The following is a 25917-nucleotide window of genomic DNA, read 5'->3' on the forward strand; positions in this document are numbered from 1 at the left end:
GGCGAAAACAGAAGGGGAGCTGTTATCAAGGTTACCCTTCCTCCCGTACTATTACGAGTATTCAAGATGGCGCTTATTCCTATTTTTGTAGCGAATTCGCACAGTGGTTTTCCCTGTTGCTCTAACGTTTGTGATCGATTGATTGAGGATTTATCATGCAATCGCTAGCTTCTTCTGCCTCTGGAAAGTTGAGTATTTATTCTTTACAGTGTATAATTTTTAGCTCCTGCTCCACAGAGAAATGAGTCATTTTAAGTGTTCGGAGCTTGGCCGATCACCGGAGGCGCCATGGGCGCTGTCGTTCATGACGCATGTGTTATTTAGTTAGCAGAACGACACTCCCGGCTGCAATAGCATGAATAAATTATGAAAGCTATTTAAACAGTTATACTACGAAAGTTATATATTACGTCGATCGTATACATTACAGTTTTGGCGATTTAGGTAACCGAATCTCGCCCGTGCTAGGCTACCTAGCCAACGCTCTTCAGTTTACTTTCCTACATGTTATAGAACGACATTCCTAGTTGTAATAGCATTAATAATTATGAAAGCTATTTGGGCACAATTATACTAGTAAAGATTTATATAATTATGCATATATTTCCTCTTCCTTATGTCGATCGTATACGTTAGAGTTTCGGCGATTTAGGTAACCGAAATCTCGCCTCGCGCTACGCTACCTAGCCTATGCGCTTCAGTAGACTGTACTTTGATACATGTTTCCAGCTTACCCTCGTGTATCGTTTTATCAATTCATTAGGAGATAGATATCTCCTAGAATTATTATATACTTGATTGATTGATTGATTTAAAGTTTTCAGGCATCCTGACATCTGAGGTCATTGACGCCGGTAACATTTAATTTATGTATACAAAAATAAAAGATAAAATAAAATAAAAAATAAAAGAGTATTCAATTAAAATCATAAAAGTTGAATGTAATAAAAGTTAAATATTTTTCAGAAGACCTGCTTCTGAAATAAATCTAAAAATGCCACTTGCATGGTAGGACACATCATTTCCAAGAATCTTGGCAAGGATGAACCTGCCACCCTCACCTCGAGCCTCAAACAAATATCTATTCCGCAAGTTGTTATAATTGGGGCATTCGGTCAGCAAATGCCTTACTGTTAGAGGTACTAAGCAGTCATCACAATACGGTTGGTGTTGGCCCTTCAGCAGAAACTCGTGTGTCAACCGAGTGTGACCAATACGGAGACGACAAAGAGACGTCTCCCATTTTCGGGGCATCATATTATACCTCCAAGGAGATATGTCATTTGCTATCTCTCGCATTTTATTGCCATCTTGACTATCCCATTGCTGTTGCCATTTATTGCAAACCAAGTTCTTGATGACAGGTAAGAAATCATTACAGGCAATGGGATACCTTCTTGGCAGCAACTCGGATGCAGCCTCCTTAGCCAGTGAATCTGCCTTCTCATTCCCAGACACACCTACATGTCCTGGAACCCAACAAAATTGAACTGTTATACCTCTCCGTCCAATAATGAGAAGCCATTCTAAAATCTTTAAAACTAGAGGGTTATTAGAATTAAAAACTTCCATAGCTTGAAGGACACTCCTTGCATCACTAAAAATTGTAAAATTACCCTCCTTCTCCAATGCTATTTTCTCAATAGCGGTTAATATGCCATACAGTTCGGCAGTAAATATGGAAGCGGTCAGAGGAAGTGCACCTCTACAATTAAAACCATTACTATGTACTCCAAATCCAACGCCAGCATCAGATTTGGAGCCATCAGTATAGATAAAAGTTGATCCTCTATGTTCTTTAACATGTTCATTAAAAAGAGACCTGGCTTCTAGGTCTGACATATTCTTCTTATCTCCAATAAAATATTTACAAAAAGATATCTCTGGTAACTTCCATGGAGGCGTTGATGATACCTTGAATGGAAGTACCTTATTTCTAATTATATCCAGACTATTTAATAATCGTTTCACCCGAAAGCCATAGGGTTGAGGAGATTTTGGGTGCAACTCAAAGTATGATGCGTGTCTTACAAGGCTTGCAGTCTGAAAGGCTAGAGAGTTAGGGAGTCTTTGCAATCTAAACCAATACCGAAGAATGGAAGACATTCGGTAAAGGTCTAGAGGTAACTCTCCAGCATCAACAAGGAGACTTGGGATAGGCGAGGTTTTAAAAGCTCCAGTAGACAATCTAATACCTGCATGATGTATCGAGTCTAATATTTTTAACCGGCTCGAGGTGGCTGAAGAATATACCTCACAACCATAACTAATTTTGGAAAAAATCAAGGCCTTGTATAATTTTAAAATAGTACTGCGGTCCGCCCCCCATGATGTATGGGATAATACTTTTAAGATATTCAGAGCTTCAACACATTTAGCTTTTAATGCTTTTAAGTGAGAAACCCATGTAAGCCTACAATCAAATATCAAACCTAAAAATTTAGCTTCTCTTGCACATGGTATCCGTTGACTTTTAATGTATATATCCGGGTCTGGATGTACTCCCCGGATACGACAAAAATGGACAATGGTAGTTTTACTTGTCGAGAACTTAAATCCATTCATGTCAGCCCACTGGATAATTTTATCAATAGAGAGTTGGATTTTTCTCTCAACCATTGCCATTTTAGTGCCAGCAAATGATATTGAGAGATCATCCACAAATAATGTTGAGAGAACATCCTGGGGAATGGCTGAGGATATCCCATTAATTGCTAGTGCAAAAAGGGTTACACTCAGCACACTACCCTGAGGAACTCCTTCTTCCTGGCACTTACTCTCTGATAGAGTTTCCCCCACTCTCACTTGAAAAACTCTACGTGAAAGAAATGCCTGAATAAATAGTGGCAGCTCTCCTCTCAATCCCAATTCATGAATGGTTTTAAGAATACCATATCTCCATGTGGTATCATATGCCTTTTCAAGGTCAAAAAATACTGTAACATGGTGCTGTTTGGAAGCAAAGGCTTCACAAATAGAAGACTCTAGTCGTATCAACACATCAGTCGTTGAGTGCATTTTTCGGAATCCACATTGAATCGGTGATAAAATACCTTTCTTTTCAAGGTACCACACCAGCCTTGCATTGACCATCTTCTCCATGATTTTACATAAACAAGATGTCAATGCAATTGGACGATAGTTTGCTGCTAAAAACTTGTCTTTACCGGGTTTTAAAAAGGCTAAAATAATGGCTAGTTCCCAAACACTTGGGTAACTATGATCATGCCATATTCTATTAATAATACTTAAAATAAATAGCTTTGTATTAAAATGTACATGTTTAATCATTGCATATGGAATTCCATCGGGTCCAGGGGCTGTATCATTGCAATGAGCAAGTGCGGAATCAAATTCTCTTTCAGTGAAAGGAGAATTATACGACTCTTCCCTTCTTGTTGCAAAATTTAAAATTTTCTTTTCTTCAGTGCTCCTATACTGGTGACCAGGGGCTCCTTCACACTTGCTGGATACATTTGAAAAATAATTAGCCAGGGCATTGCTAACATCATTTGCTTCGGTTACATACTGGCCATTCACCCTCAACACTGGTGGTGGGTTGGGGGTGAATTTGCCAGCTATCTTTTTTACTTTCCTCCACACAGCAGATGGTGGTGTCCTACTGTTAATGGAGGAAACAAAAGACATCCATGACTGGCGCCTTGCTTCTTTCATGGCACGACGGAACTGTGCTCTACATTTCTTGTACATAATTAAATTCTCATCAGTTCTGCGTCTACGCAATCGTGTTAGAGATCTTCTTGTGGCTCTGTGGAGGGCAGTTAGTTCTGAAGACCACCACGGGACGGGTCGTCGTTTGAATAACCCTGTTGTTTTGGGAATTGAATTGACTCCAGCTGTATGGAGAGTTCCATTCAGTAAGTCTATGGCATCATCGATATTTTCAACTTGTCCTGCATCCCCCTCAATTTCGCTTAGTTCACGAAATTTATCCCAGTCCGCCTTGTCAAGATTCCATCGTGGCGATCCCTGTAAAGGTGGACCATTGTTGGTGTTTATAATGATTGGTGCGTGATCACTAGTATGCCAATCATTTAATGTTCTCCAATCAAAGTCGAGAAGGCAATTAGAGCTTACGATTGATAGGTCAATACATGACAAGGTACCTGTCTGGACATGAAAGTGTGTGGGCTCTCCTGTATTAAGGAGTCCCACATCTTCATTTTCCACAATTGATGTTATGATATTTCCCCTCGTGTTTGCTAAAACATCACCCCACAAAGGGTGTCTACCATTCAAATCTCCAAGTAAAAGGAAAGGTTGAGGGAGTTGTTGAATAACCTCCACTAAGTTGTCATACAAAATGTTATCATTTGGAGGCAAGTACAGAGAACAAATTGTATATTTTCGCCCTATGTCGATCTGTACAACTACTGCCTGCAGAGGTGTACGAATAGACAGAGAAACTTGGGGAACATCTCGACGAACGTATATGAGACTTCCGCCATGGCTCCCCACTTGGTGATCATATGGTGTCCTATAACTAATGTATTCGCGAGGGCAAGGGGTATTATGATCAAGTTTGCTCTCCTGTAGACAAATAATTATGGGGGAATGCTCATGAATAAGGAGCTTAAGTTCTTCATATTTGGCCCTTAAACCCTGACAATTCCATTGCAAAATGGAGGAAAAAACTATGGTTTATAATTTGGTAGACCCCTTGGATGGAGTCTTCCCATTAGCAGTGTTTGATCTAACACTATTTTTTGGTGGTTTTATTAAAGAGGGTCTTGATAGATTGGGTTTAGAATTTATGATTTTCTTTTTGTCTTTTTGATCTGATTGTTGAGGAGGTTGGTGGACCTCCACTTGAATTTCCGATTTATTTAAATTGACTTCCAGATCAGAAATATCAACTGACAAATCATCATACTTATTTGACGTCGTAATTTTGATATTTCTTATGGAGGGGGGCGAGAGAGATGGAGGTCTCTCTCTTTTCCGATTAGTAGGTTTTGAGCTACCAGGTTTTTGCACCTTCCCCAATACAGGTGCACCTGGTAACTTGGTGTCAGGTGGCATCTCCATCAAATCAGGCAAGGACATGGCCTGGGAGAGGTTAGTACTATTGCTGGTAATGGGGGACGAAGGCTGTACAGAAATGGGCAATGACCCATTTTTAATACGCTGTGGCAAAGCCTCAAAAGGCGATATGATTACCTTGTCATGCAGTACTTTATTATCAGAGGTTGTATTTCTTTTCTTAGGATTACTGGCAGTGCTAGGTGGGGTTGCTGTCTCCTGTGGTAAATTTACCTTTGATTTTAAGGCCTTTGCATAGCTGGTTGATTTATTCAACAATCTTTTTGCATGTCCCACACTTATGTGTTCTAAACTTGATTTGTTTAGGGCAGCTTCCTCCAACTTATACAGTTCGCATCTCCTATCAGTTGATTTATGATTCAAATTGCAATTTGAACACCTGGCCTCAAGTGTACATTCTCCATGATAAGTTTTGGAGCAAATACCACACAATTTTCCATTTTTACAAACTTTGGATGGGTGTCCAAATTTAAAACAATTAAAACATTGCAGGGGCTTTTGTTTGAAAGGCCGAACTTTAATCCTTTCATTTTCAATAAAAATATGGAAAGGTACATCAGCATCCTGGAAAGTGAGTATAATCATTGAAGTTCCAGGAATCTTATGCACTTTCCATACATTTAATGGACACATAGAAAGTATCTCCTCCTCTGTAAATTCGTATAGGTCCTTATTAAAGACCACTCCCCTTCCATAACTAAAATTAAGATGAGGTTTCATTTCCAATGTAATTTCATCACTGCCTGTCTGTAAGTTAGACAGTATTGCAGACTGAGTCGAAGATTTGGCATGGATGAGATAACTGTTCTTCCCAAAACGAGATATATCTCCAGGTGCTATGGTTCCTACTTTTTTTTGGATAAACTTACATATCTTAAAATAATTCCCTATTATCCCTTTAGGTTCAGCTAAGAGCCACATTGGTGGTTTGGGTTTTCTCTGTGAAGGCATGGGTACATTTCTATCTTTTTCAAACCAATCAGCAGGTTTGTACACATCCAATTCCTTTGGGACCTTATCACAAAGAGCTCCCATGATGTTCAATTCGTTAATTTTGATACTACTAATATTACTTATGGCATTAAACGCCTCATCGTGACTTTCAAAAGATATCCAAGAGTCCCATTTTTCATCTCCAAGTCTCATCCTTATTTCCTTTATCAATCCATAGCACTCAAATGCTCTATATATATCATCATAATTTGTCTCTAATGGGATTTGGGAAACATGAAGGAATCGTAGTTTCCCTGTTACCCAAATTGCTAGATTTTTTAACATCAGTAGAGTGGTCCTTTTTAGTTCGAAGGTCGTCAACAGAGTTTTCCTTAATTACAGTAGCAGAAGTCGTCAACAGTGCCGGGGGGGAGTCAGCAAATCCAGGGGATGGGGAGTCAGTATTTGAAGGGTCCATATTTAAGGATGGGATTTTCAGGTTTTTTGTTGTTTTGTTGGGGTACCTGCTTGAGAATTATAAGAAAGTATCATACGTTGGAAAGGAAATTCGCATTCTCCACTATCGGCACAATGAGAGTATATTTCCCCGATGGTCCACTCCATACCCTACCCGAAGGATAGCATCAAAACAGATATAGAGGCACAGGTGTAAGCTAAACCCGCCTGTTAGGACTGAGACCAAAGTAATATGGAATCATCCTCCCCATATCTGTAATGATGGGCTTCCGGCCAAAAGCCAAGAGTCCCACCTCAAGGATTGGATCCCCCTGGATTCCGATGACCCAACCCTTGAGAGTAGTTCCGCCAAAAAGGTCCAAACCATCTTTGGGATGGCTGAGATCATCCAATACTCTCATATATAGCTTTGAATGCGAATACCTCCCAACCGTGATCCCTTCTCCCATTCATCTAAGCAGGCAGTAATAACGAATGTGGAAATATCCACGCCATTTAAATAAAATAGAAAAAAAAATAGATAAATAAATAAATGAACAAATACAATAAATAAATATATATATATGCATACATCTACATATATATATAACTAAGAAAAATAATAATCATAGAGATAGGACAGCAAGATGAAAGAAAGTTGATAAAATCAAGAGAAGGTCGAAGTAATATTAAGCAGAAGAAAAAGATGAAAGAGAGAAATTTAGATTCGAACTGGGGGAGCAATTTCCCGAAGTTCGAGAGCCCTCTTGCCCGTCACCAAGATTCAGCACGGGAATGAAATGCCGTGCTGAAGCTCAATGACTTCATCAAGGCATTCTCTCATTAAGAGGGTTATATACTTGATACTTGTCTCCTGTGGAGATTAAAGGGTAATCCCTCCTTCCCTCTGAGTGCAGCCATAGGTGACAGCCCTATCTTGGTCTTGCCATAGAGTAGACACTCCGGCTTGACTAGGGTAGTGTTTTCTGTCTCTTACCCTTGCCGGCGAATAGCCCAGCTTTGGTTTTCGACAGAACCTCAGAGTATTCAGTCTTTTTGCCCGCGGCCGAGCAGCAGGGTGAGAAGTTACTCCCCTGCCGGCTTACAGCTGCCAGCATAGGAGACTAAGTCTTCCTAGGCCGCACTTGAAGTAGTTGTATGATGACGCCACCTTCTCCCCTGTGGTCTAGAAAATTAGTCCTGTTTTGGCAGACCATAGGCTGATGAATAGATATTCTTCTGCCGCCTAGGATGGCGCCAATACTGAAATGAAGTTTCTCCACTGTTTGGAAGTGGCGGCAATCCTGCCGCCTCCTCCTAACACGGTTTCAGCAGACCCTAGGCTGAAGAATAGACATTCTTCTGCCGCCTAGGATGGCACCGATACTGAAACAGAGTTTCTCCCTTGTGTGGTAGTGGCGGCAACCTTGCCGCCTTCTTCCACACTTAATAAAGAACCCTTTCCCTGCCCCTCTCTGTTCTTTAGCGATGGCCTAGCCGTCGCAACCCTGTGGCCGTCGTCCTACAATCTCATCGATTGCCGGGTAGGTTCTGGTGCCGGCCGGGCTCCTACATAAGCAGCTGTATAGTCACTCAGTCTTTCCCTTATAGACGCTAGGCTCCAGGAAAGGTTGTGCCGGCTGTGATGGCTGCCGGTGGGAGACCCCTTTACTGTCGAGTGTTCTTCAGTCCTTTCTTGGATTGCCATCCTCATCCCCGAAGCCGGCATTGACCGGCAACGGTTTTTGTGGTTGGATGAAAGCTTGAATGATACATTCTCCCCTTCCATTTGAACCCTCATTCCGGAGGAAGGCAGTAAGATTAAGTACTTACACCCTTATTTATTGTTAATAAACATTTAATAAGGTAGCCCTTCACTCCATGCTTTCTCTCTCTCTGTCAGCTAGTGCCGCCAGGTACTAACCCAGCCGGCGACATGCCGGCTGGACCGGTACCGCCAGGTACTAACTGCCGGTGCTGCCAGTACTAACCAGCAGGCGATATGCCAGCTGGATCGTGCCGCCAGGTGCTAGCCTGTATATGATTAAACAGTAGTCAGTATATTTGCAGCATAGATTATATGGCAGACAGAAAACTATAGTATATATTAAACAGCTAATCAGTTAACAATTTACCCCACAATATTAAAGACCTTAAGATGGGTCAGTGTTAAGATACAATTATCTACCCCTAGGGGTTAGAACCCTTCTCTTGGGTTTCCTGAATAGGAAGACTTTATGGCTTTAATTTTGGGGGAGGTCACAGCAATTGGTTGGACAGGAAACACAAGTATGTGTCTTTCCTAGTTCCTTTCTAGCTTGACTATCCTAAGCTATAATGGTTAAAATATTAATAGTAATATTTTACATATTTGTTTATCAGGTGAGATAAACAGCATACTCATTTAATTTTCCTCTCTTTACAGGAGGACCTAGTGAATTGCAAAGTCATCTTCTGCAACATCAGGAGTAAGGACTTCTGTGGCCACAAAGGGTGCAGGTCTCATGCCCCCTGCCCCACCACTAAAGAAGCCCTACGGTACTGGGACCCCCATGGCTGCAACATATGCCGGACCTTGGTTACCGAAGGTTTTGACAACCCCAAGTCAGCGGAGTCAAGGGATGCAGCACGAGAAAAGCTGCGTAGATGTGTACGTGGGTTCAAAAAGAACTCGACGGGACCGTACCTTCCTAACGAAAGGATGCGCAACTTGCTGTTCCCTAAAGCGGGTATTGAAGCTGTCATACCCCAGGCACGACCTGAAATACCATGCGTCCAGATTGCCGTCGAGACGGGAGTCAGTGACGCACTACAAGGTATGGACATCCACCAAGAGGAAAGGATGTCCGAAGTGTCCTCGAACACTGAGAAGGATCTTCTCAAGGAAGATCACAAGGAGGAGTCTACACTGACTCCCGAGGAAGATGATGAATTTGAGTCGGAGTCCCTTCCATCGGTGCCGGCACTGGAGCCGTTACCCTCAACATCTTCTGCCCCTCCATCAGACGACATGAGACAGGCACTGGCCAATCTTACGGTTCTAATGGAGTGCATTCGCAAACAAGGCAAAGCTAGGGAGGCGAAACTTAAAAGAGAGCTCCATGAAGCTCGACTTTCCGCTTCCGTGGGTCTCACAAGAGACTCAGAGTCCAAGACCTCCCACCCTGCTCCGAAACTAATCCCTGAGATATGCAGAGTATATGCCGATCACCAACGGCAAACTCTGTATTTCGGAGATGAGAGCCGTCCCTATTGATGACATTCAGTTCTGGCCAAGCTTCAATGTTTACCCAGACTGCTTCATTCGTCTGAAGCTGGAACTAGCATCGAAGGAAGAGACGGAACCCAAGGAGGTCATAGTATTCGACCATGACAAGGCACAGGCTCTTTTGTCAAGCAGCCTGAAGAACGTGGGCTACACAAATTCTAAGGTGTCTGCCCTCAGCAAGAAACATCCTACCTTTCTTGCTCCAGCTTCAATAGCCTTCCCCTTTACATCGAAGGCTCTTAAAGCTGTTGTCAAGGCAGTAGAGGCAGGCAAACCTTGTCCTACACTGGATGAGTATAGACCTCTGTCGTTAGCCCTGCCCATGGAGGATAAAGATTGGAAAGAAGTCCACCTTACCTTCTCAGTTGGGAAGTTGGAGGCAGATATCGCTGGACGACAGTTCAACGAGAATCTCCCAAAGCTGTCAGACTTTCTCTTGCGTAGGGAGCAAGAAACGAAAGAAAGACTAGCAGCATCTCTATCCCTACAGAACTGTATGGAGATGTGTGCAGGCTTAAAGACCACCCCAGATATGAACATGGTCATGGCCAAAATGCACATGGCTACCTTGGTAAAGGACCTGTACGGCTTTTACAAAGCCAGGAGGGCATGCAGAGAGTTCGTGTTTGCTACAGCAATCGTAAAACACGAACCCAGGAAGCTGACAGCTTCAAATATCTGGGGTAAAGACCTCTTCCCAAATGAAGTGGTCAAGGAGGTAGTTGACAAAGCCGCCACGGAGAATAGGAACCTTCTCCAGAAGTGGGGCATGTCATCCAAAAGGAAGTCATCCCTGGATGAGGGTCCCCAGCCTAAGAAGAAGACTAAGAGACCTAGACTACCTTCTCGGCCTGCCAAGCAACAACATCCCACAGTCACCATGACCGCGATGCCCCAAGTGGTTGCTCAACCGCAAACTAGTTACCAGATGGTACCTCAACAGCTGGTTGCCCAGTCACCAGCATTCAAACTTGCATTTGAGAGGCAGACCACTACCTTTCGTCCCAAAGGTAAAGGCTCCAGACGGGGCTCCTCAAAACACCCCTCACGAGGTAAGGGAGGTAGGGGAGGACACGGTCAGGGAGGTAAATCCTCAGGAAAACAGAAGTAATTAGATGCTTCAGGTAGGAGGGAGGCTCCAACAATTTCAGGATCGTTGGACCTTCGATCCTTGGGCCCAAAGCCTAATCAAGAATGGACTTGGATGGAGCTGGAGTAAGGCTCCACCATCATTTCCTCAATTCTTCCAACACTCCACCCCATTACTAGAAGAATATACCCTAGAACTATTGAGCAAACGGGTAATAAGGAGGGCAAAGTCCATCAAATTCCAGGGAAGGCTGTTTTGTGTTCCCAAGGAGGACTCAAACAAACTCAGAGTTATTCTGGACTTGTCGCCACTCAACAAGTTCATCGAGAACAACAAGTTCAGGATGTTAACCCTTCAACACATAAGGACCCTGTTACCAAAAGGGGCGTACACAGTCTCGATAGACCTGGCAGATGCTTATTGGCATATTCCAGTCTAATGCCCCCTCTCCTCCTACCTAGGATTCAGGCTACAGAAGAAAAAGTACGTCTTCAGAGCAAAGCACTTCGGACTAAACATAGCACCAAGGATTTTCACGAAACTGGTAGACGCAGTCGTTCAACAGCTATGCCTAAAAGGCGTTCAGGTAGCAGCGTACCTGGATGACTGGCTGGTGTGGGCGGCATCCAGGACGGCTTGTCTGTAAGCATCCAAGAAAGTGATCCAGTTCCTGTAACATCTGGAATTCAAGATCAACATAAAGAAGTCTCGACTTTCTCCAGCTCAAGGGTTTCAATGGCTGGGAATCCATTGGAACTTGAAGTCACACCATCTTTCCATTCCTCCAAGGAAGAGGAGAGAGATTGCCGGATCTGTCAAGAGACTACTGAAATGCGACAGGATCTCAAGACGCCAACAGGAAAGAGTACTGGGCTCTCTCCAGTTTGCAACAGTGACAGACCCAGTGCTAAAAGCACAACTGAAAGATGCGTCAGGAGTCTGGAGAAGATATGCATCAAACACTCAAAGAGATCAAAGAAGACCGATACCGACTTTTACTACGATCACTTCTCAAGCCATGGTCGAAGGCCAAGAACCTAAAGAGGACTGTGCCCTTGCAACCACCTCTACCATCGGTGACCATCCACACGGATGCCTCGACGGAAGGATTGGGAGGTCACTCCCATCAACGGAAAGTCCAAGGGACCTGGTCTTCTCTGTTCAAGACTTTTCCCATCAACATTTTGGAGGCCATGGCAGTCCTTTCGACGTTGAAGAAACTCTCTCCTCGCAGATCAGCCCACATCAGGCTGATCCTGGACAGCGAAGTGATAATGAGAAGTCTGAACCTTCAAGGCTCGAGATCGCCCCAGATCAACCAAGTGATATTCGCCATCTTCCATCTGGCGGAAAAGAAGAGATGGCATTTATCAGCAGTTCACCTTCAAGGGTTCCGCAATGTGACAGCGGATGCTCTATCCAGGCTCAAGCCGATAGAGTCAGAATGGTCCCTAGAAGCAGACTCATTCTCCTTCATCTTACATCAAGTCCCGGAACTGCAGATCGACCTCTTCGCGACGAGCGACAACAAGAAACTACCTCGATATGTAGCCCCATACGAGGACCCTCTAGCAGAGGCGACGGACGCCATGTCCCTCGACTGGAACAGATGTAACCGGACTTCCCTGTTCCCTCCGACCAATCTCCTAATGAAGGTCCTCAACAGGCTGAGATCCTTTCGAGGAACGGCGGCTCTAGTGGCTCCCAAGTGGCCAAAGAGCAACTGGTTCCCTCTGGTAATGGAACTGCAGCTGAGGCTGGTCCCTCTACCGTACCCAGCACTATTTCAACAGGTATAGAAGTCAACTGTCTTTGCTTCATCATAGAGAACCCAAAACCTTCATCTCATGATTTTCTCTCCTTAGCAGTTAAGAAAAGACTTGGGATCTCAAAAGGCAGTATAGACTTCTTAGAAGAATACAAGTCCAAGTCAACCAGAAGACAATATGAATTGTCTTGGAAAAAGTGGATTGCTTTCGTCAAAGCAAAAGGACCGAAAGAAATCTCAATGGACTTTTGTTTGTCCTTCTTTATCCACCTTCATAGACAAGGTCTGGCAGCCAACACAATAACTACGTGTAAGTCGGCTGACTAGACCTCTGCTATACGCCTTCCAAGTGGACCTGTCGAATGAAATCTTTAACAAGATCCCTAAGGCATGTGCTAGACTCAGGCCTGCAGCTCCCCCTAAGCCCGTTTCATGGTCCTTGGACAAGGTCCTACACTATTCTTCAACAGTGAACAATGAAGATTGCTCTCTTAAGGATTTGACTCAAAAAGTCATTTTTCTGTTCGCTATAGCCTCAGGGGCTAGAGTTAGTGAAATAATGGTCCTATCCAGAGATGAGGGCTATATTCAGTTCACAGAAGCGGGAGAACTGAATCTTTTTCCTGATCCAACCTTTCTCGCTAAGAACGAGCTACCCACTAAAAGGTGGGGTCCCTGGAGAATCTGCCCTCTAAAGGAAGATGCTCTCTGTGTCCAGTAGAATGTCTAAAGGTCTATCTTTGAAGAAGTTCAGACTTCAGGGGAGGACAGCTCTTTAAAGGAGAAACTTCACGATCAAACTTATCCCTAAAACAGCTGAGGGCGATGCTCACCTACTTTATTCGCAGAGCGGATCCTGACAGTACACCCGCAGGTCATGATCCAAGGAAAATTGCTTCATCTCTGAACTTTTTTCAGTATATGGACTTTGAGCGTCTTCACTCGTACACTGAATGGAAATCATCCAGAGTCTTCTATAAACATTATACAGTACAAAACAGGTGCATGAGTTGAAGCATTTTGTGGTGGCGGCAGGTAGTGTATTAAAACCTGTCGTCTAGTACTGCGATGAACAGTGAATTGATTGGGACTTTCAATTACCGGATAAAGATGTTGACACCTTCCTGTGCAATACTTTTTAAGTGTCACCATGGTGACACTAAGGACTTTTCAAATTATTTGAGGTGGAGAATTATACAGATAACACTCGTGCTGTGTGTACTTTACACAGTGTTGATAATATCCAACATTACAGAAAACTACCGTATATAAATTTTTTTTATTAAATTTTCAAATTCAATTGTGGCACTAATCATTTCTTCCCTTTCAGGTGGAAACAAAATTTTCTGTATTATGTTGCCTAATGTATATTTCTCTTTATATACTGTATATTAACATATATTACACATGTTACTTTATATTTGATCATTTATTGTGAATAAATGCCTGTTAATGTGTAATTGCATCTTATTTCGCCCTACAATTAATACAAATAAAGTATAGCCAGTTTTCTTACCTAATTACCTAAGTAAAACTTCATATTATTGTATGTTTGGACAATAAATATAGCTGATACTTTTGCTCCAACACGATATACAAACAGTGAGACTCCTGTATATCTAGTTAATGCTATGTTCCAACACAATATACAAACAGTGAGACTCTTGTATATCTAGTTGATGCCATGTTCCAATACATTATACAAACCGTGAGACTCTTGTATATCTAGCTGATGCTGTTCCAATACAATATACAAACTGTGAGACTCTTGTATATCTAGTTGATGTTATGTTCCAACACAATATACAAAACGTGAGACTCTTGTATATATAGTTGATGCTATGTTCGTTCATACAATATATGCAAACCTTGAGACCCCTTTCCTACTGTCAAGTATGACTCTTCCCTGCAGGAGGCAGGAAGCACTAACATTGTCTATGATTAGTGGTAATGACGTATAACGGTAACGTCATATGTCTCAATGGCCTGGATGACCATAGGAAAATTTGTCCCAAGTTTAAGGCACCTATAAAAATCCACATATACAGTACTTTCTAGTAATTCTCTGGTAAACTTCCATCAGGACGACATGGCCTGAGCCCAAAAAACGGATTTTGAGCAAAGCGAAAAAATCTATTTTTGGGTGAAATAGCCATGTCGTCCTGATGGACCCGCCCTCCTTTTCTATACAAAAGGCCTTGGCAGGATCCCTCCCGAAAATACTATATCTGTAGCACCATGCTCAATGCTACAAGGAATAAGCGCCATCTTGGATACTCGTAATAGTACGGGAGGAAGGGTAACCTTGATAACGGCTCCTCTTCTGTTTTCGCCACTCTTTCCCCTCGAAACGAAAACGCTATTCGAGGTGAAGATTGCTATGTGTCGTATCAAGATATACGTCCCCTGATATTATGCGATATCCTTAAGAGAAATTTTAAGGATATTTGCGCCAGGAGTTAGAATTCTGGAGACCTAAAGGTCAATTCTCTGGGAATATCACTGTAGCCAAATATCCCTTAGAAAGCTACCTATAGGAACCTTCCATCAGGACGACATGGCTATCTCACCCAAAAATAGATTTTTCGCTTCGCTCAAAATCAGTTTATTAGACATTTTTCTTAATAACAAGTTATAAAAAACATAAACAATTCATACTAGTTCCAAACAAAATGATATTTTGATTATAAAATAAATTTTTGAATATACTTACCCGGTGAATATATAATAGCTGACGTCTCCGACGGCTCGACAGATTCCAAAAACTCGCGAGCGATCGCCGTGAAGGTTGCGGGTGTGACCACCAGCGCCGACTATCGGCCAGATACCGCATATACTTGTCAATTTCTCCAGTTCTTCTCAGTCCGCTGGGTCTCTATCGGGGAGGAAGGGAGGGCCTTTAATTTATATATTCACAGGGTAAGTATATTCAAAAATTTATTTTATAATCAAAATATCATTTTTAAATATCAAACTTAGCCGGTGAATATATAATAGCTGATTCACACCCATGGTGGTGGGTAGAGACCAGTATTAATACAATAAAGGCGTATATGCTCAAGAGTTTTTTGACAATTATTTCATAAAAAACCAACTTAAGTATAGGTACCTGGTAAGGAAGCTGACTCTGATGATTACTTTGCCTCATTAGTCTGCTTTCCTCATGAAGCCCAGCCATCCTCTCAGGATGCTGAAAAACTTCCAGGAGCTGTTATATCGAGGGCGAACACCCCTATAATAGGACCTCATCAATACCCTTAATCTGGCCGCTCTCAAGAAACAACATTTTGACCACCCGCCAAATCAAAAAGATTGCGAAAGACTTCTTAGTCTCCCATACAACCCAAAATAAGATTAAAAGTTTCAAGAGTAGATTAAAAGGATATTGGGATTAAGGGAATGTAGTGGTAAAGCCTTCACCCACTACTGCACTCGCTGCTATGAATGGTCCCAGTGTGTAGCAGTCCTCATAAAGAGTCTGGACATCTTTCAAGTAATATGAAGCGAATACCGACTTGCCTCTCCAAAAGGTCGCGTCCATAATACTTTTAATGGATCTATTTTGCTTAAACGCTACTGAAGTTGCTATCTCTCTGACTTCATGAGCCTTGACTTTAAGTAAATTACGAGCCTTCTCACTTGAATGAGTGTGCCTCCCGAATCAAAAGTCTAATAAAATAAGACCACGCATTCTTAGACATGGGCAAAGAGGGCTTTTTAACGGAGCACCATAAAGCCTCTGAACAACCTCGTAGCGGTTTAGCTCTGGATAAATAAAATTTAAGAGCTCTAACGGGGCACAGCACTCTTTCAACTTCATTCCCCACAATCTCAGAAAGACTGGGGATATCAAATGATTTAGGCCAAGGACGAGACGGAAGTCCATTCTTGGCCAAAAAACCAAGTTGAAGAGCGCATACTGCTTTATTAGTGGAGAAGCCGATGTTCTTGCTAAAAGCATGTATCTCACTAACCCTTTTAGCCGAAGCCAAGCACACCAAAAAAAGTGTCTTGAGGGTAAGATCCTTCGGGGAGGCTGAATTTAATGGTTCAAACCTGTTTGACATAAGGAACCGTAGGACCACGTCCAAGTTCCAAGCAGGAGTCGAAATATGACGCTCCTTGGAAGTCTCGAAAGACTTAAGCAGGTCTTGGAGATCTTTGTTATTAGAAAGATCCAAACCCCTATGCCTGAAAACAGAAGCTAACATGCTTCTGTAGCCTTTAATGGTGGATGCAGAGAGGGAGCGACCGTTTCTCAGATAAAGCAGAAAATCCGCAATCTGCGCTACAGAGGCACTTGGAAGAGGAAATAGAGGAGGACTTGCACCAGTCTCTAAATACCTCCCATTTCGACTGATAGATCCTGATGGTAGATGATCTTCTAGCCCTCGCGATCGCTCTAGCTGCCTCCTTCGAAAACCCTCGAGCTCAAGAGAGTCTTTCGATAGTCTGAAGGCAGTTAGACGAAGCGTGGGGAGGCTTTGATGAAATCCCTTTACGTGAGGCTGTCGCAAGAGATCCATCCGCAACGGCAGACTTCTAGGAACGTCTACCAGCCATAGAAGTACCTCTGTGAACCACTCTCTCGCGGGCCAGCGTGGAGCAACCAACATCAACCTGGTCCCTTCGTGAGAGGTGAACTTCTGCAGCACCTTGTTTAGGATCTTGAAAGGTGGAAAGGCATAAACGTCCAGGTGAGACCAGTCCAGCAGGAAAGCGTCTATATGGGCTGCCTCTGGATCCGGAACTGGAAAGCAGTAAGTCGAGAGCCTCTTTGTCAGTGAAGTCGCAAAAAGATCTATGGTGGGTTGACCCCATGTCATCCATAGCTTCTCGCACACAGTCTTGTGCAACGTCCACTCCATGGAGATGACTTGTCCTCTTCTGCTGAGGCAGTCCGCCAAGACATTCATTTTTCCTTGCACAAATCTCGCCAAAGGAGGGATGTTACTTGCCTTAAATGGAGTTCCTTCTGATCCGTGGACCAAAGACCCGAGCATTCCAGACTGTCCAGTGGAGCTCCCTAACCCAAATCCGATGCATCTGAATACAACACATGGTTTGGGTTCTTGATCGCAAGAGAAAGACCTTCTCGAAGTCTGATGTTGCTGTCCCACCAAGTCAGACATGTCTAGACTGAGTTGGAGATTGGGAAAGAGATACTCTCTAAGCCCTTCTCCTTGTTCCAATGGTTTAGGTGAAATTGGAGAGGGCAAAGGTTGAGTCTCCACAGAGAGATAAACTACTCCAGCGATGAAAGAGTTCCTACGAGGCTAGTTCGAACTCTTACAGAGCAACTGTTTTTCTCTTGCAAGTGAAGGACTTTTAACAGAGCTTGTTCCATTCTTGTGGGAGACGAAAAGGCCCGAAAAATCAGACACTGTATCTCCATTCCCAAATAAAGAATAGTCTGGGATGGGGTACTGTAAGTTACGACTTCTCTACGTTCACTATGAGACCTAGCTCCTTGGTTAGGTCTAATGTCCATTAGAGGCTCTCCAGACAGCGATTTCATGACGACGCCCTGATTAGCCAGTCGTCAAAATAAAGGGAGGCTCTGAATCCTCAAAAAATGTAGAAAGCTTGCTACATTTTGCAAGGGCCTTGTAAAAACAAGAGGAGCAGGAATGAGGCCGAAGTACAGTGCTCGAAATTGGTACATTACTTTCCCGACCACAAACCTCAGATGTTGTTGAAAGTTTGGATGAATCGGGATGTGGAAGTATGCATCCTGAAGGTCGAGAGAGACCATCCAGTCGCCTTCCCTTACTGCTGCCAAGACAGATTTGGTAGTCTTCATCGTGAAGTTTGTCTTGACAATGAACACATTGAGCGCACTTACATCTCAAGTACTCCTGCAGTGAAAGTGGCTGCCAGATCATTGGAGCCATCCCTGATAGCCTTGTTCCTGCAGTGAACGTGGCTGCCAGATCATTGGAGCCATCCCTGATAGCCTTGTTCATGCATGACATAATTGTACAGCAATACATTGACAGCTGGAGAGACCTTTTTACTTAAGGCTCCCAGGGACCAATCCAACAAATAAAAACTTCAAATGCTCAAAAAAAAAAAAACTCCTAACAGGAGATGGTCTAGCTCTGAAGCCGACCATAAAATCTTGGAGCGTCTCATGGCTAGACAACGAGGAGAGTCCACAAGGCTTAAGAAGTCTCCCTGGGCAGAGGCAGGTACTCCCAAGCCGAGAACTTCTCCTCGAGCTTCTCCTGTGTCACACCAGATGCCCGAGCGAGAAGCTAATTAAGAAGGAGGAAAAGCAAAAGCAGACTTTCCTAAACTTCTCCTGGATTCCAACCAGTCTCCCAGTAAGAGCATGGCCCTCTTGGAAGAACAAGAGAGAACTGACTTCGTAAAAGTAGGCGTCGAAGAAAGTCTAGGACAAAATTTCACTAAAGAAATTCATAATTAAAATACAAGGGATTGTTGGACCACCCTAGGTTACTCCTCTTCTGAATGACTCCCCAAAGGTACATTAGTTGAAAGGGGGTCATCTACTTCTTCAGAAGGCACATCATCTGATAAATCTAAAGTCTTGCGAGAAGGAGATTTATATTCAGAATGACGTGAAGGAAAAGCCTGACAGGCTACATCAACTTGTATATGAACAGAAGTTAAAGTTGGAGGGTCGATGTCACGTTGTGACTGCAGAGAATGTTATTCTACTACACGTCGTGACAGAAGTAACTGACGTTCAAACGTCCCGTAGTAACAGCGGTGACTGCTGTTCGATGCTATATCGTGACTACGATGACTGACCCTCGACGTCACGTCATGTCTACGGTGTCTACCGCTCAACGTCATGTCGTGTCTGCGGTGTCTGCATCTCAACGTCACGCTGTGACTGCGGTGGCTGACGTTCAAAGCGATCAAAGTTACATCGAGATTTATGCTCCGCATCTCGCTTAACAGCAAAGCTGTCACTAGAGATAACGTCAGCGTGGCGTAACAAAGCTCGTCTAGAAGGTTGAAGACCCGAATCACGTATCCCAGAACCGTGACGTACAAAAAGCAAAGGATCCTTTCGCACAGGAACAGGATCGAAAGCTTCTATTGAAGAAAGCTTTAACAGCATATCTAACTTCGGATCAACCTGTGACTGCAGTGGCTGACGTTCAAACGTCACGTAGTAAACAGCAGTGACTGCTGATCGATGCTATATCGAGACTACAGTGACTGACACTCGATGTCACGTTGTGTCTACGGTGTCTACCGCTCAACGTCACGTCGAGTCTGTGGCAGAAACGTCTGTACATGAACGTCATCGCTATGAACGGGACTCTTATTATGACTACAGCTAGGACGTTGAACTTGTTCTGAAGGAACTAATAAATGTTTCAACCGTCTCGAAACTTTACGCCCAGGCTTTTAAAGAGACGAATCATCGGAAGACGAGGAGAAACTTCGTCTCTCCTGTCTTATGGCAAGGACGTGCTTGCCGAGCAACGTCTGATACCTTTGAGGGAACGTCTGTTCGTTGGTTTACACTCCTCACTCCCTTAGGTCCTACGACATTCCTTCTCCCTGGTGCAGGGGAGCCTGAAAGAGGTCTCGGACTAGGCAAGTGACAAGCACGAACAAACGAACCCTCCGCAACACAGAACATGTTTTTTGCACTTACTTCACTGATATCGTATTTTTCAATAATTTCACATTAAACATGAATAAAACTGATTTCTACCTGAAGCACGCAATTCTCCCTTATCAAAAGGTTAGAATTGCGAAATGAGTCGTATAATGTAAGCACATTAGTACAAAATGAAACACACATGCAAAAATCAATAAACATATACATATATAACGAATAAAACGGAAATATATAAAGTTAAAAAGATCAGTGACTGGGGAGGAGACTAAACACTAGTTCACTAAGGACTACGTTTTCAATCTCTCACCGTACAGGGCCTTGGGACGAGAATAAAAAAACATTTTATCCTCTCTCCCCGTACAGAGACTTGGGACGAGAGTAAAAAAAAAACTGAATCGAGAACAACGTTACTCGCTCCCAAACTCCTTGTACAGAGACTTGGGACGAGAATAAAGATCGGATCGTTCTCTCTCTCTCTCTCCATCTCTCTCTCTCTCTCTCTCTCTCTCTCTCTCTCTTGTCACTCACAAGAGAATGGCCCACTCACCCTTCGTCAATAACAGGTTATTTGACTAAAGGAAAAAACTGAAAGGACTAAGAAATTGAAAAATAACAAGTTCCTTTAAATTAGTATCTAAAACACTTCAGTTTGAAAGAAGAATGAACAAAACGTCAAAATCGATTTACTCTTTCTGCAAAGTGAAACCATGATTCTCTCTTTCTCTATCGTAACGATAGAGCGCAAACTGCGTAGCATAAATAAACCAAACGTTAGTTCATCTTTGAAAAAACAGCAAGAAGACTATTCAAAGAATATATTTCTTAAAATATTTTCTAAAAAATATTCATTTCATCACTCTTACAGAGCAACTGTTTTAAACTAAACAAAAATAAAAGTTGAATGGGCTCAACGTTGTTTAACTTCGTTTTCCAAGTTAGGACCGCCTACAAATTATAGGTAAAGGCCGCATATAAACAAAAACATAAAATTTATCTTGATGTTTAGTATAAATGGAAAGCTAATCGAAGAGGCCTAATAAAGGCGGGTAAGATATAAAATATAAAATATATAGAGGTAAATCTATAAATATCAACAATAATTACTAAAAGCCTTTAACACACTTCCGTACACTGAGGGAAGGGTCGGCCATCTTTTCTCTATGGAAAAACCAGAGATTAAAAAAAAGCAAGGGCAAAACACTTTTCCTCTCCTTTCAAAAGCATTTCTTTTGAAGATAGTATTGAATAATCCAACACGGCAAAAGCAATAAAACCAAAACCAAGTACTTCACCAATTCGGTCGAAAACTCGAGGTCATAAAGCGAGCGGAACCAACTTGTCGACAAGACCGACAGAGAAGAACTGGAGAAATTGACAAGTATATGCGGTATCTGGCCGATAGTCGGCGCTGGTGGTCACACCCGCAACCTTCACGGCGATCGCTCGCGAGATTTTGGAATCTGTCGAGCCGTCGGAGACGTCAGCTATTATATATTCACCGGCTAAGTTTAATATTTAAAAATTATTCTTTTCATGAAGCAAAGAGCTATGTTGAGATTGGATTCAAATAAGAAATTATAAAATTTCTATTTTTCTTCTAATGCTAACACGTACAGAATAAAACAACAAACTGTCCATATGTCCTGCAATTTGTCTGAGTTTGATGTATTCTGTTCATGTCATCATATATCTTTTTTTAAATAGAATAAAATCAACGGCAGTTTCCATTGTTTGATTAACACTTTTTTTTTTTCTTTAACTTACCTCATACCTTATAGTGATGCTGATCCCTATAGATTATTAACCTTTGAAACCATTAACAAAACCTCTATATTTATATGTTTGTTTATTTTCTATAAAATTGCATAAAAGTGAAGCAATTAATACATACCCATACTCTGCCCTGAATCATCATCAAAATAAGGAAAACTTGTAGTGGGTGAGCATGCTAAATCTTCAGACAAATTCCTCCTGTGTGAATAACTACTACTGCCACTGCTTCTTCTTCTCATTAATGTTCTTGCTTCAACATTAATAGGTGCTCTGTCTGGCTGGTCTCTTCCACCACCTGGGTACTGTGCTCTTACACGAGGTCTGACAGACTGATCCGGTACATACTCGTGGGCAACTTCCGCATACTGGTCAAAGCCTTGATTACTGTTCTCGTCTACATTATTGTTTTCGCTATCTTGCAAAGCTAGTTCATTTAGCTGTTCTATTGATATATTACTGCCTCTTTCATAAGGAGATGGAAGGGATCCAGGGGGAGACTGAAGTGAAGAAGAAGAAGAAAGTAAAGATGGCTGTAAGAATGGAGATGACAAAGGAGAATCTAACTGTGATGGAGATGGGTTAAAAGAATGTCGCTGGCTCGGAGAGGGTAGGGGGGAAGAAACTTGAAAAGGAGACGAGATAGCTGAAGGCGAGTTCTCCTGACTACTAAGGCTTGATATGGTTCCACTTCCCCTAAAATCTTCATTAGAGGCTTCATGTTGAGGCCCACTCGCTACATTTTGAGTCTCAACAGTGGCGTTATCATCGTCCTTGGATGACGATGGTCTCTGAACAGCCTTTTCACCATGGGGAGTATTGATGGCCATTTAGCCTGGAAAAAAAAAATACATAAGCTATGAAAATCACCCCAAATTATCAATTTTTCTGTAACAAGAAATTACCAAAAAAATATACAGTACATATTTTGATTATATGAATCTTTCAATTGACTTCTCAGAAAGGAAAATCATGGGTTAACAGTATTCAGAGATAAGCCCTTAGAGAAGCATGAGCTGAGGTTATAATTCTATCAAAATATAGTCTCGTGGATTACATACATTTAGTGTCTAGTTTCTCAACATGCTTCTATTTTCAAGGGCATCATAAATTTTCTATTAGTTTCTAGATCTATAATAAAGCATACCTTAAAAGTAATTTGTATTTTGTTCTAGCTATACAAACCTGAGTCCTTTAAATTGGGGAATGTCTTCAGGGGATGTAAAATAGCCATTAAATTTATTAACGAGGTTATTAACGACGGGTGGTGCACAGGGGAAATTGCCCCCACCCCACCCCCCCTGTAGGAGGCACTTCACTTTACAGCTCAGTACCAAGAGGGGTGATTGAGGTGGAAAGATGATATTTTAATTATAAAATAAATTTTTGAATATACTGTACTTACCCGGTGAATATATAAAGCTGCAACTCTATATATATTCACCGGCTAAGTTAAATATTTAAAAATCTGTGATTCATGAACTGGTGTGTTGGTGGAAGATAGTTTCCCTTTTATTATACATGTGTTGCACTTGAAAACATAAGCATATTCTTTAATGTGATAAATTGTAGAATTAGATTATTATTCTGCTTAGTTTATGCATAAATTTTCTTTTATATGTTTGTTTTCTTTCACACAATATTGTAGCAATGGCTACAAATTTTCTGAAGCAGCAGCACTACTAATTTTAGCTATGAGCTGCCACTCTTAGCGGAAGTTAGGTGCGGGTATTTTAGGTTATGCTATACCCATTTCATTCAGTAAAACAGTTATCAACTTCCCTTTTTCTGTGCTTGAGCCGACTTGAGTTCACTGATGTACAATTGCTTGGAAATTTAAGGTATCTTTCTATTCCCCAAATACACCATAAGCTACCCAATGCAAATTGAAAAAAATTTATTCATTTGCAGCGTACATACCATACAGTCTAAGTTACCAAACTCCAGAAGGGGCGTATGTAGTTCGTTGGGACGGGCGTAAACTTTCTTATTACTAGTCAAATTGATTTTTTTTTACGGAAAATTTTTTTATCTACTTTTGTCTGAAATATGATATTAAGATAGTTTTATGATTTACGAAATATCAGCATTTAACGTTACTTTGCCAGCACTTTCAGAAGCAAACAGGGTTGCATCTTAGTCCTAGGGGAAACTAAGGAAACGGCAGGGGTGTATGTATGATAGCGGCCACCTGTATGTATTATTACGGCTAACTTAGAATACAGCAGTGTAAGGGGAGTCGCGCGTCCCCCCCATTAGGTAAGTAGGTAAGGACATGGCTTGTAGGTTAGGTGGGAAAGTTTAGGTTAGTTGATGTCCATTTTTAATCAACACGCGAGAAACTAGCTACTGATATACAAAGGCTCCAATGCCGGTCTAAAGAGGGCACAGTGGCAAACCCGGTAGGTGAGGATACAGCTCCTAGGTTAGGTAAGGTTAGGTGGTGTTCTTGTTTGTTTCTCTTTTAAAATGTGATTTTTCAGTTATAACTTTTGGAATATTAAAACAAAATTTGAAAAATGTTTCCCAAAAATTATTTGCACAAGAAAAGTTCATAGTACCTATAAATAAACCAGGTACACTTCCTATTTACTTCATTTGGAATATTGTGTTATAGTAAATATTTACTAAGTTAAATTACTGACCCGGTTCATCCCAACCATCTAAACAGACCTCCTAGTGGTAGATATGTAATCTGACACAGTAGGATGCTTTGTCCCTTAACTTGGACATATGGAAAATAGCTATTTTACCAACATGACTACTAGTAGTAACTTACAGTAGGCGATACATGTTAATTGTGTGGCTTGTACATAGGCTAACTTCTGCCTCACAGAATATGAGTAACAATCTAATCAATGATGAACAAAGCAAGTTGAAAATAGGCTAGGTTACAGTAGCTAACCTTAATTACTTACCAATTAACCAAGCCTGTGCCCAAATATTGGTCAAAATATTACCAGAGACGAGCACCTACAATACCCTGGCATTTCCGGATTTAGGCCTGGGTTTCTGATCCTATTAAAGTCTGGTATATATATGACATGAGGAAAATAGCAGCACTAGTATAAACTAAAGCCACTGGAGAGTTTTGAAATATAAAAATATCATTACTCATTTACTCGAAGGTAGCCAATACCTACTGAACTGATCGACAGTTTACCGTGATTTCGCTTGGAGCAAAACAATCTTTCTGTTTTCAATACGAAATACTAACAGCTAAGTTTAAGACATATATATTTCTAGTTTGGCTGATTTAGACCCAAAATACATATGTATTTTGATGAACTTTCATGAATAAACCGTAATTACCATCAAATCCTCTAAGAATTTTCGAAGAAGCAGAGTCTATTTACTTCGTAGTCCAAAACAATGCTTACCCAGAATAAGGTGGTCGCTCAGTCCAAACAACACATGATCTGAGGTGCGAAACTTAGTGAATACCTATCTGAAGTAATCATTCAGGTCAAGCCATATCTTCCCATGGTGGCCAGGAAGAAATACATACGTACTCAGGCCTACAGATAGGAAGAAATTCGTATATACATGATCTGCAGATAGGAAGAAATGCGTACGTACTCAGACCCACAGATAGGAAAAAATACGTACGTACTCGGACTTACAGATAGGAAGAAATTCGGACGTACTCAGACCTATAGATAAGGAAAATATACGTACGTACTCAGACCTACAGATAGGAAGAAATTCGGACGTACTCAGACCTATAGATAAAGAAAATATACGTACGTACTAAGACCTACGGATAGGAAGAAATGCGTACATACTCAGACCTACAGATAGGAAGAAATGTGTACGTACTCAGACCTACAGATAGGAAGAAATGCGTACGTACTCAGACCTACAGATAGTTTTTCTGTAGGTCTTTGGTAGTAGGCTACACTTATAAAGGTGAAACGAAAATGCATGGAAAGATCCTTCATTATCTATCTGCCAGGGCACTT

General features: G+C 41.8%; 1 protein-coding gene across 3 annotated transcripts in view; it reads right to left on the reverse strand.

Annotated features, from left to right (window-relative positions):
* LOC137660269 (uncharacterized) overlaps window positions 1-25474 on the reverse strand; it is a 68951-nt gene extending 43477 nt beyond the window's left edge. The window contains exons 1-2 of one of the 3 annotated variants that reach the window (XM_068395032.1): window positions 25336-25474; window positions 22077-22790 (exon numbers count right to left, since the gene is read on the reverse strand). In XM_068395032.1, the coding sequence (XP_068251133.1) occupies window positions 22077-22785 (709 nt within the window). In that variant the 5' untranslated portion in view covers window positions 22786-22790; window positions 25336-25474. Of the gene's footprint in view, window positions 1-22076; window positions 22791-24873; window positions 25039-25267 lie in introns of those variants that run through there. The other 2 variants (XM_068395030.1, XM_068395031.1) reach the window with 2 other exon arrangements.
* Window positions 25475-25917: the final 443 nt, after the last annotated feature.

The sequence above is a fragment of the Palaemon carinicauda genome, chromosome 20, assembly GCF_036898095.1.
Source record: "Palaemon carinicauda isolate YSFRI2023 chromosome 20, ASM3689809v2, whole genome shotgun sequence".
Lineage (NCBI taxonomy): Eukaryota > Metazoa > Arthropoda > Malacostraca > Decapoda > Palaemonidae > Palaemon > Palaemon carinicauda.